The sequence below is a fragment of the Lichenostomus cassidix genome, chromosome 8 (assembly GCF_008360975.1).
Source record: "Lichenostomus cassidix isolate B80296 chromosome 8, HeHo_3.0, whole genome shotgun sequence".
In the NCBI taxonomy this organism is placed as follows: Eukaryota; Metazoa; Chordata; class Aves; order Passeriformes; family Meliphagidae; genus Lichenostomus; species Lichenostomus cassidix.
In genome coordinates this window covers 1,640,679-1,653,342 of record NC_139489.1, presented here as the reverse complement: position 1 = coordinate 1,653,342, position 12,664 = coordinate 1,640,679, and the positions used below count along the sequence as shown (strand labels likewise).

The window sequence follows — 12,664 nt, the reverse complement described above, 5'->3', positions numbered from 1 at the left end:
TTCTTTTCTTCCTTTGTCTCCAAACACTGTCAGAATTGTAAAAAAATAACCTCTTCATTGTCCCCAAGAAAGGCAATGTGCAGCCATCAGCTCATAATCTTTCAGCATTTAATTAGAAATATTATTTGGGATTGTATGAAAGTTGTCATCTTCATGGGATTCCTTCCACAAAGGAACCAGTGCTGCCACTCTGCAGGAATTTGGGGTTTACCTGCTGGGCAAAAGGCTTCCAAATATGACATCAATTTGTAGAGTATTATAAGTTATTTGGGAGGGAAAAAAAGGAATAATTAAGTTTGGGGGTTGAGTGATGCATTTAACATAAATCCCATGTTGAAAACCAGCTGTATTTCCCTCGTCAGTGAAATCAGCGTCGTTAACAACTTCCAGTGTAATTAGTCCTGTGCATTGCTGTTCATCACCTGCACAGCTGCACTGGGAAGTGAGGCTTTCCCTGGGAATGCAGCAGCACAGGAATCACATCCCCAAGTCCGACCCTTGTTGTATTTTCCAGCTGCCTTCACCATGATCGGCACCTCGAGCCACTTGTCGGATAAATGCTCCCAGTTTGCCATCCCTTCCCTGTGCCACTACGCCTTCCCCTACTGTGACGAGACCTCCTCTGCCCCCAAACCTCGGGACCTGTGCCGGGATGAGTGTGAGATCCTGGAGAACGTCCTGTGCCAGACCGAGTACATCTTTGCCAGGTCCAACCCCATGATCCTGATGAGGCTGAAGCTGCCCAACTGCGAGGATCTGCCCCAGCCTGACAGCCCCGAGGCTGTCAACTGCATCCGCATCGGCATTCCCATGGCTGATCCCATCAATAAAAGTGAGTGGGAAACGTCTGCTTCTCCATGGGAAAAGTGCTGCTGTGCAAAGATTGGCTGGAAGGGTTTGTGCATCCCAGGGGGCTTTGACAGGTGGATTTCCCAGCTCCAGCAGGGAAATTCTGAAGGAATTCTGAAGGATCTGTTCAGATCTAATTAATATGGGGTAGGAAATGATGGAGTGTAAGCATTTGGATGCTGAGGAATGTGGGTGGCTTCATCCTCCCTGCTTCCTTCATCATCCTCCCAGGGTGCAGTGTAGGGATGCTTGTCAGGAGGAACATTTGCAGGGTTGGATCCATGGCTGTCCCTGCCTAAGCCAGACTAAATTTAGGCTCTGGCTGAGCTCTGTCCTGGATCAGGCAGAGCTGTATCCTGTTCACAACCCTTCCACATCTGAATAATCCAACATAAAACATGGCTCCCACAAATTCCCCACCTTCCTCTGAAAATAACGGCTGCAATTCAGCTTCCCACTGTAGTTTTGACTTCTTTTGTGTATCTTATATTAAAAACGTTTGGCATAAGCTGTTTTCATTACAGGAGCATAAGCTTTAAATCCCCCCAGGAATGTGAATGCAAAGCAGGCTCTGCCTTGTGGCCAGAGCAAACTGGGAGCCCTCACTCCCAAACTGGGCTTCCCAGCCAGGAGTTTGCTGGGAGGAATAACAGGTCCAGTCCAGAGTTAGGCTACCAGGTCCCTTTGTGCCAGAATAACTGTTGCCTTTTTTGGAAATGAAAAAGAAATGAAGCTTTTTAGAAATGAAACTCAAGATAATTTTAGTGTAGGAGGTAATATAAAAGCAGATCTTTATTGGAGCGCCAGGGGCAGTTATGGAAGAAAAGCCACAAGAAAATACAGTTTTATAGGTTTTAGGAAATTAGCAGAGTTGATGAAAAGCATCCATTAGGAGGACAGGTGGTGATGGAATTTTCTCCAGGTTAAACTCCTTTTCTGCAGCCCCCTGCCCTTGGCAGTAGTTGGACTTGTTGATGACAGTGTCTCTTGAAGGTTTTGTTCTCAGCCTTGGTTCTCAGGAAGAACCAAGACCGGAGAGGAGCCTTGTGCCCCTGGGGCTTGGAGCTCTGCAACAGCTTTGGTCCTTCCAGCTGGGGCTAGGAAAAATACTATAAAGGCTACAAATACATCAAATGAGACAGGCAAAAATCGTTCTGCCATCATTGCCAACAGCTCATCCCCACAGCTGCTGAACCCAGCACTGACCATTTGGGATTTGGTTGTGTTTGCAGATCACAGGTGCTACAACAGCACGGGCGTGGATTACCGCGGCACGGTGAGCGTGACGCGCTCGGGGCGCCAGTGCCAGCCCTGGAACTCCCAGTATCCCCACACCCACACCTTCACTGCTGCCCGCTACCCCGAGCTCAACGGGGGACACTCCTACTGCAGGAACCCCGGCAACCAGAAGGATGCGCCGTGGTGCTTCACCTTGGATGAGAACTTCAAGTCGGAGCTCTGCGATGTCCCTGCCTGCGGTAAGGAGTGACCTGGGCTGGGAGCAAAGAGGGGAGGGTTTGGTCACATCCTGGGGGAAATGTGCACGAAGTGTCCTTTGTGCATCACTGGGAACAGAGCTGGAAGAAAGGCTGGCTGTTGCTGCTCCCAGGAGGCCTTGGAGCACTTGCTGCCCCTGTGGTGACCAAGTGGGGACATGACAATAATTTCCTAGGGAACAGTCTGGTAGAAGTGTTCCTGACTTTCCAGGCTGTTGTTCCAATCAGTGCAATCAATTTGTTCCTTAGGCCAAACTGAGTCACAGAAACATGGAATGGTTAAGGTTGGAAAAGCCCCCTGAGGTCATCGAGTCCAATCATCCTCCAGCACTGCCATGGTCACCACTGTCCCATGTCCCCAAGTGCCACATCCACGGGGATTTCAAATCCCTCCAGCAATGGGGACTCAGCACTGCCCTGGGCAGCTGTGCCAGGGCTGGAAAAGCTTTCCATGAAGATATTTTCTCTAAAATCTAATCTACACATCCCTGGCCCAGCCTGAGGCTGTTCCCTCTCCTCCTGTCCCTGTTCCCTGGAGCACAGCCTGACCCCTGGCTGTCCCCTCCTGTCAGCAGCTGTGCAGAGCCACAAGGTCCCCCTGATTCCCCTTTTCTCCAGGCTGAGCTCTTTTCCAGCTCCCTCAGGGATTCTCCAGACCCTTCCCAGCTCCATTCCCTTCCCTGGACACTCTCCAGCCCTCCATGGCTTTCCTCTTGCAAGGGGCCCAAAAACAGGGAGAGGGTTTGAGATGCTCAAGATAGAGCCCAGACTGTCTGCCTTCCCCCTGATCTACCCTTTCACTAAGAACATAATTTAGATCCCATTTTGGCATCGATTCCCATCTTTCCATTAATTGAAAAAGACTTTGGAGCAGACTCAGAACATGTCTCACTGCAGGAATGTTCATAACCATAACCAGAAAATATTTAATTTGGTTCTGGCTGTGGAGCAGGAGCATCAAAGGTATCTCCTTTCCGAGGGGAAAGGTAAATGTTACTGTGACAACTTGTGAGCAACATCAAATTTGGTGTGAAACCTTGCATTTCCATAACATTTATGGAATAATAATAGCTGTATTTTTTTTCTTGGCCAGTTATTCCTGTTGTTATTTCTACATACAGATAAAACAATTAGGAGCCATTTGTTCAGGTCGTCCAATCACTTCCCCCAGGTCTCTGAAAAGCAGAATCAAATGAGAGCTGAATTTCCCTTTTTGCTCATTTTGCAAACCCAAAGTGCAGCCAGGGCAGCTCTGCAAACTTCACATGGAGCTAAGAGGAGCTGGCAAGATTATTTCTGTATTTTAACCAAGGCCTGAGCAGTGTTGGCATTGCTGGTTCAACAGCTGGACTTGCTGACCTCTGAGGGCTTTTCCAGCCTCCACAATTCTGGGATTTCCCCCAGACTTTTAGAGTTCTGTATCTCTTCTGCTGTTATTTCAACAAAAATGACAAAAAATAGTCTTCTGAAGATTCTTGTGCCAATGTTCTATAGATGGGCACTGAGATGCCAGGCCTGGCTCGGGCTTTTGATCTGGAATATCAGGATACTTCTGGCTGCCTTGCCAAAGTCTCTGATTTTAAAGCTTTGCTGGCTAATAACTGAGATAGGCTGGCTGGCCTGGAGAACTCTCTGACAAAGGTTTTAATTGCCAAAACCTCTCACCGCTGCCTTCAATGGCACGCCTTGTTCTGTGGCTTTATTATTCTAAATACAAACAGAGCTGGATCAGGTGAGCTGTAATTGAATTGTTAAGTGCTAATCTGCATATTAAAACCAGAATGCCGTGTGGGACTTGCATTCTGCTGGTTTTGCACTGGCTGAAAGAGCCGTTTCAGGCCCATTTTAATCAGTATTGTGCATTCTGCCTCACCAGGACATGCCTAGATGGGAAATGGATTTAATTAGGGTGGCTCCCAAGAAGCCCATTAACCTAATGAGGCTTCTCGGCGGGGGCTGCTCCTTAATAAGAATAATAATTGCCTTTGACTGGAATAGCTCAGGTGATGAACTGGTGCCCAGGTCTCCCTCTGCCTCGTGCTGCTGCTTTCTTTTCCTTTTTTCAACTGTATCTCACCGGCTGGGAGAGATTTGTTTCAGGAAAATTTGTCAACCTGACTGTGGGGAAGTGTGAAACACAGGATAATCTGAGCATTAGGCTCAGCAAAGCCCAGCCTAGGAAGGTTTGGGAGGAGAGGGAATGGCAGAGTGTGAATCCCTGCCTCCCTGGGCACAGGGAAAACCTCCTGGGGATGGTGCTTTAGTCCTCTCCTGTTTCCCAAAGGCTGCAGGAATATTTGGGCTCCCTTTCCTCTCAGCTAAAAAGCAGCTGGCACAAGTTAGTGTGGAAGGAATGATCTGTGGGGGGAGCAGAGGAGAGGGGTTATGCAAAGTGACATCCAGAACCATTTGAACTTTGCCTCTGTCGCAATCTGAGTCGAGCCCAAGCTTCAGATCAAGTTCGTGTTTAATGAAGTGCATCAAAGAGATCTGGGTGGGCCGCTGAGCACTTGGACAAATCCAGCCTGGAGAGCACAGCCAGACAGAGCAGGGTGACCCTGCAGGACCATAAAACATTCCCCATTCTCCCAGGCTGCCCAGGGCTGCCTCGGGCATTCCCAATTCCCGCAGGAACAGCCAGCGAGTCCTGGGCTCCTCCTGCAGTGAGTGTGTTAATCCGGTGTAATTCCACTCTAAACCTTGGGAATGCTGCCGGCACAGGGCAGAGCAGGGAGGTGGCAGTGTCCCTGTGCCCGGAGTGTCTGTCAGATGGCACATCTGTCCTTGTCACCGCCGGCAGAGCTGCTTGAGCTCCTCCAAAACCTCTCCCCTTCCTGCTGCTCTTCCCAGAGCCAGCCAGAGGGATGGAGTGTTGGACATCCTGGGCAAAAAGGGGATGGTGTGGCTAAAATTGGGAAGAGCCCTGGGAGGAGCAAAGATTGCAGGGCGAGTTTGGATTGTGTCACATCAGTGTCCTTCCCAGCCTCTGCCAGATCCATCCTTTCCCTCCCTGCTCCTCACCCTGCTGCTGCTCTGCTGATAGTAAACTATACTTTTTTCACTTCCATCTCTTTCTATCCATTCCTTACTGGTGCAAAGGGATCTGTTGAACCTTGGAAGGGAAGCAGCTCATTCCAGAGTGTTCTCCTGTAAATTGCCTTAAACCAAGGCACAAAATAAGGAGTTCTTACTCCCACCAGAGCTTTTCTTGAAATCACAGAATGGCCTCAGGTGGAAGAGACCTAAAAAACCATGGGAAGGAGAACCTCCCACAAGCTTGTTCCACAAGGCATTTTGGAAATTCACTTTTCTGTGGATCTGTCAGGCCATGACTTCATTCCACCCCAAGCACTGACCACCTCACAGCATTCCACTGCTCCTGACCAGCAGTAGGTTTGAGCTTATAGGAACTCTTCCTGTGTGTCCTTACAGAGATGTACTCCCACCAAATAATTTTCTCTTTTAATATTAATTAAATAAAACGGCATCCAAGGTGGATTTCAGATAAACTGGATATTTTATTCCTTTTAACACTTCTAGCTGACCCAGGGCTGTGTTTGACTCCGTGGGATGCTTTATTCATTGCTGGTTTGGATTTTTTTTTCCCCCGAACCAGATTACAAGGATTCCAAGGAAAAGAACAAAATGGAAATCCTGTACATCCTGGTGCCGAGTGTCACCATCCCCCTGGCCATAGCCTTGCTCTTCTTCTTCATCTGCATCTGCCGCAACAACCAGAAATCCTCATCCCCGCCGGTGCAGAGGCAGCCCAAGCACGTGCGGGGGCAGAACGTGGAGATGTCGATGCTCAACGCCTACAAACCAAAGGTAATCCCTCAGGGCTGCTGCCACACCCCTGGGCAGGAGGGAAATGATCCAAACAGCTCAGCACTGAGATGGTCACGTGGTTTCCAGCCTGTCATTTGTGTGATTTTTGTGGGGGATTTTCTCAGCAGCAGCAAGGGACACATTGTATATAATAATAATAATATAAAATATACTTTATTGTAAAGAATCTATTATATATAATTATATAATAGACAAAATATAAAATACATTATATAAATATATACTATATTTATATAAATATAAATAAATATATAATATATAAACAAAAAATAAATAAATATATAATATAAATGATATATAATTGTGTAATATTACATATAATATATTATATATAACATATAACATAACATAACATAACATATATTACATATTACATATTATTATATATAATATATTATATATAATATATAATATATAATATATAATATATTATATATTATATATTATATATTATATAAAATATAATATATTATATATTATATATGTATTATATTTATATATTATATTATATATTATATATTATATATTATATATTATATATTATATATTATGTATTATATATTATATATTATATATTATTTACTATATATATTATTATATAAACATAAATAATTCCTGTGTGTCCATCTCCCTGGAGAAATCTTGGAGTTTTTGTGTGATAAAGCAAGAAACCCCTTTCTGAAGCATCTCTAAAACACCTCATTTAAGTGAGAGAGTAATGCAGGTGAAGATTTCCTCAGAAAAGTTTTTTTCCCAGCTCTGCTCTGTTCATCTCTCACCTTTCTTTTAGCTGAAATCACTTTTGGAATGATTTGCTCCTTGGTTTCTCAGGCTCATCCTTTCAGCTCAAAGGAGAAATGACCAAAACAGCCCCAAAGCTCCGCCTGCAGCTCTGCCCAGCCCAGCTCCTGCTGCTGCTGCTTGATTTCACCACAGCCCCAGGAAGACTTTTTAAAAAATAATTTCGATTGAAATGGGATCAACCTCATGCTCCTGATTTCCTGGTGGGATGTGCAGCCTGGCTGTGTCACCCAGGCAGGGCTGGAAGGATCACCCTGCCATCCCCAGGCACAGCAATGCCCTGGAAAAGCATTTCCCTTGTGTTTCACACCATGCCAGGGCTCCTGATCCTTGTGGGCTCCTTCCAGCTCAGGGGATTTTATGGCTCTGCAGGAGCTTGATGGGCTTTGTTCTCTCAGAATTTGATGGGCTTTGTTCTTTCGAAGCATCTCAGAGAGAAAAATCTGCCTCTCAGCCCCACACACACTGGCCTGGTGAATTGATCTTCATTTTCCTTTAAACTTCCCAATTTCAGCTCCCATGTGCAGCCTGGAGCAGCTTTATACCAAAATGTTGGTAGCAGTACAAAAAACATTTAACAGAATCAGTGCCCAAACTGCAGCTTGCACCCAACCTCCTGGAATATTTTGTTAAATTTGGGGTTGCTTCTTGCTCCCTGTTCTGTTTGGAATTTTGGGTGCAATCTGAAGATAACGGGAATGTCAACATCCTTTTACGGAGATTGCAATTCCCACCTTTCCTGCTGGCACACACATCACAGAAAAGCAGAAATGCCTGGAAATGTTTGCAAATATTGACCATTCTCTCTCTCTCTCTCACACACAGTCACGTGCTCCAAGAATATTTTCATTTCATTTATGCTAATTCTGGATTTTCCCACTGTCTCCGATGTTTTGATTGCCTTTCAAACAACATTTCCAAGGAAAGGAAGTGGAATCCTATTTTTAAATCCCGTAGCCAGCACTGATGTCAGCTTTGGGTAAAAACCCAGTTCAGCTCCAAGCTCCCACTGAGGAGGCTGTTTGCTTGGATAAATAGGAATGTTAGCATTTCTTCCACTTTGAGGGATTTTAATTACCTTCAAAAACATAATAAATTAAGGCCATCTTGTCATGGGGCTGAGGAAGAGGTGGAAGGGTTGGGTTTCTCTCTTCCCCTGCCCTGCTGCCTCTTGTGTATTTTACACTTGCCTACATTTTGGACACTCCTGTGTGACAAATACTTGTCAAACAAAAGCTGAGCAGATTTACAACTGCTTCCCTCCAAATGAGCCCTTCCTGCCAAAACTTTATGACTTCATTTTCTTCCCCAGTTTTCCACTCTGTTGGTTCAAACAGACAGACCCAGGCTCAGGTCAGACTGAGGTCATTTCACTTTCATTACTAAAATATAATTTACAATATGCCAGACCTAAACAAGTTTTAGCCTAAAGGATTTGGGTAATATAAACCATCTGTTCCTCAACAATATAGCTAATTTCCTGCCATCACTGTGCAGTCTACTGGGCTGCCTGCTTAAATGGCTTTATTATTATTATTATCATTATCATGATTATGATTATTAATGCAGTGTTTGTCTAAAAGTCATAAGTGATCAATGCAATTAGAATTAATTCATGGTAAAATGGCTTTTTTTCCATGATTATTTGAAATGTCAGTTCTTTTCCCCCATTGCCACTGGAAAGCTGCCCCTGCACGATTTCAGGAATGCAAATGCCAATGTTTACACTAATTTACAGATCCTAGATCCCAAACTCATTAACCTTAAATTACTACCTGTGGCTTTACTGGGGGCCCTAAATGAGTGGGTTTGGGTGTTACAAGCACAAGTGGAAGTGGGGAATAATGCAGGTTCTTTATGGCCCAGGAGTGAATATCTGCACACCAAAGGGCCATAAATGTTTAAAAGGTTTGCCTTTCTCCTTTGGCCACAGAGTTTCAGGAGGGAACAGAAACAGTGGGAACCTTTCTGGCTCTGCTGTGCCTGGAAGGGTTAACAGCAAAGTCAGAGGAGAATTGGCTACAAGGACATGGTTTTTAAAACAAAATAATTTTTTCCCTGCTAAAACTCCAGGCCCTGGCCCAGAAAACACTTCAGCCTGGACCTCTTAAAGCACAGGAATTGCCTCAATTCCTGAAATTAGTCACATTTGATTGGAACTACAGAAATGCCCAAGGCCAAATGCCAATACGCTGATGGGTCCTGCATATATTGGATCCAATACTTGTTGTACCTGACCTTGTGGAGAGGATGGCAAGCAAGTCTAAGTGACTTTTTGGAGCGTGGTGCAGCAGGGTGAGGGACTTTGTCCCTTTGGGATCCTGGTGTGTCCCTTTGGGATCCTGGTGTCCCTCGGGCCAGTGGGCAATCCTGGCACCAGTGGGATCATTGCTCCTGTGTTGGTCTGCTTTGCTCCCACCCATCCCACACAGACATTTCACTCTAAAAACACCATTTTCAATCCTGACCTTTCCTTGCTCTTTTTTTCACAGAGTAAAGCCAAGGAGCTTCCCCTCTCCGCCGTGCGCTTCATGGAGGAGCTGGGGGAGTGCGCCTTCGGCAAGATCTACAAGGGCCACCTCTACCTCCCGGGCATGGACCACGCGCAGCTCGTGGCCATCAAGACCCTCAAGGACTTCAACAACCCGCAGCAGTGGGCGGAATTCCAGCAGGAAGCGTCGCTGATGGCCGAGCTGCAGCACCCCAACATCGTGTGCCTGCTGGGCGCCGTGACGCAGGAGCAGCCCGTGTGCCTCCTGTTCGAGTTCACCAACCAGGGCGACCTGCACGAGTTCCTGGTGATGCGCTCGCCGCACTCCGACGTGGGCTGCAGCAGCGACGAGGACGGCACGGTGAAATCCAGCCTGGACCACGGGGATTTCCTGCACATCGCCGTGCAGATCGCCGCCGGCATGGAGTACCTGGCCGGGCACTTCTTCGTGCACAAGGACCTGGCTGCCCGCAACGTGCTGATCGGGGAGCAGCTGCACGTGAAGATCTCTGACCTGGGGCTCTCCCGGGAGATCTACTCGGCCGACTATTACCGCGTGCAGAACAAGTCGCTGCTGCCCATCCGCTGGATGCCCCCCGAGGCCATCATGTACGGCAAGTTCTCCTCCGACTCCGACATCTGGTCCTTCGGGGTGGTTCTGTGGGAAATCTTCAGCTTCGGCCTGCAGCCCTACTACGGCTTCAGCAACCAGGAGGTGATCGAGATGATCCGCAAGCGGCAGCTGCTGCCCTGCTCCGAGGACTGTCCCCCCAGGATGTACGGCCTGATGACGGAGTGCTGGCACGACCTGCCGTCCCGCCGGCCGCGCTTCAAGGAGATCCACGCCCGGCTGCGCTCCTGGGAAGGGCTGTCCAGCCACACCAGCTCCACCACGCCGTCCGGCGGCAACGCCACCACGCAGACCACGTCGCTGAGCGCCAGCCCGGTCAGCAACCTCAGCAACCCCAGGTACCCCAACTACATGTTCCCCGCCCAGGGGCAGATCGCGGGCTTCATGGGGCCTCCCCTGCCGCAGGGCCAGCGCTACATCCCCATCAACGGCTACCCCATCCCGCCGGGATACGCCGCCTTCCCCGCGCCCCACTACCCCCCGCAGGGTCCCCCCAGGGTCATCCAGCACTGTCCCCCTCCCAAGAGCCGCTCCCCCAGCAGCGCCAGCGGCTCCACCAGCACGGGCCACGTCACCAGCCTGCCCTCGTCGGGGTCCAACCAGGAGGCCAACATCCCCCTGCTGTCCCACATGGCCATTCCCAGCCACCCGGCGGGCATGGGGATGGCGGTGTTCGGCAACAAAACTCAGAAACCCTACAAAATTGACTCCAAGCAGTCCTCCCTGTTGGGAGACTCCAGCCTGCACGGACCCAACGACTCGGTGATCTCGGCGGAGTTGTAAATACGCGAGGCCTTTGTAAATAGAACTCTTGGCGACGCGGAGCGGGAAGAGGTGGGAAAGATTTTTCTATTGGGATATTTTATTGAAGATCCTTCTGGCTGTCGGACAGACATTGCAGCAAAGTGTCTTCTGTGAAGTTTCACTGCTCGCCAGGGTGGGCAGGAGCAACCAGACAGATCCTCGTGATGAGAATCCTCAGCCTTGGCCACGTTTCTCCAAGTGCCACCGACAATTCAAAGAGGGGAAGAGGGAATTTGGGATTTTTTTTTTAAATAAAAACATTTTATCCAATGTTTTTTCACAGCTTTCTAAACCTCCGGCGTGGTTTAAAGCACAGGAGCTTTTTTTTTAATACCGAAAAACCATCTTTTAATATTTGTCTCTTTTTTTGGGAGATGCAAAGATTCGGAGATCTGGGTGTGCAATTTCAGTGCCGATAGGGAAGAATATTTGTAAATGTTGCAGTCTTGGATTGTGTTTCAATTATGTGATCTGAGAGCTGAATAAATTACTTCAGGTGGGATTTTGGTCTTTGGTTTAGTTGCGAGTCTGAGCTCAGATTCAGACCAAAAAATGTCGTTTATTGTGACAGCACAAACGCTCAAGTTATTAACTTGCAGTCTACAAACCTCATCTGCTGCTGGCTGCTGAGGACAGCTGGAGTTTAAAGGAATTGCCTTAAAGGAAATGAAATTAAAGGGCTTTAATTTCAGAACCTGAATCTACTTCTTCAAAGATAAAACGTTTCGTGATCGAGTCGCTCAAGCAGGAATTTTCTATCCTTTTGTTGCTATGCAACTGTGTAATGGAAAAGCTCCAAACCACAATTTTATAGATGACAATCAGTTTTTCCCAGGAATATTTATTGTGTCATTTCAGTGACTCTGACTCCAGTAACCCTGGAAAAAAGGGAGACTCACATTCCATCAGGCAGCAAATCCATCGATAGCAATTGTGTCTAATAATGTGAATTAGCGCTGATTTTCCACTTAGAAATGCACCATTCGTGTCATTAAAAACCCCATTCAGGTAGAACCAACCAAGATGCTTCATTTGAAACCACTTTAATGAGTTACACACGTGCTGTGTAAGGTACATTTTTCCACAGACTCTTTTTTTTTGTACTGAATACTATTTTTATTGTCCAAGAAAACAATCTTTTGCTCAGTTGACAATGTTGTATAATAGGACTTTATTTTTATCTTTTTTGCACAAAAGTGTGATGATGGTTTTTTTTTTTGTACAGCAGAAGTGAAAATACATCTCTGCATTTTATACCTTGGGCTGTTTCTTTTGATTTTTCCCCTGATGTAGATGTTCCTGAAATATATTATGGTGATACTCAGCCACTACCTTATACAAATATCTTTCTTTTTGTTTTCACTGCATGCGTTTAATCACTGTATTACTTGATGATCGAGTTATTAATTACGGGCATTTCAATTAGGCGAGCATGGAAAAAAAAAAATGTAACAACAAAGGCTATTTTATAATTGAGATAAGTGCATTTTTGTATTTCACGTGCCAGAGGTGATATTAAACACTGATTATTTTATGCTGCTGTTTATTAAAACCTTGTTTTGCCATAAACACATCGACATTTCCTCCGTCTTGAAATGACTGAAGGACACGGAATGGATTCAGACTCCAGGCCAGCTGAGCTGGGCATTTTTATCCTTGGATAAAAATCAGGAATTAGGAATAACCTAATCCTTCAGGAGCAGCTGTGGGATCATAAAATAGTTCCTCACACTCGTTGTGGTT

General features: G+C 46.5%; 1 protein-coding gene across 1 annotated transcript in view; it reads left to right on the top strand.

Moving 5' to 3' along the window:
- The window catches only part of ROR1 (ROR family WNT receptor 1), a 142,360-nt gene extending 129,905 nt beyond the window's left edge, over positions 1-12,455 (top strand). The window contains exons 6-9 of the mRNA XM_085067415.1: positions 515-832; positions 2,082-2,327; positions 5,962-6,173; positions 9,488-12,455. Coding sequence (XP_084923541.1) covers positions 515-832; positions 2,082-2,327; positions 5,962-6,173; positions 9,488-10,900 — 2,189 coding nt within the window. The 3' untranslated portion in view covers positions 10,901-12,455. The remainder of the gene's footprint in view (positions 1-514; positions 833-2,081; positions 2,328-5,961; positions 6,174-9,487) is intronic.
- Positions 12,456-12,664: the final 209 nt, after the last annotated feature.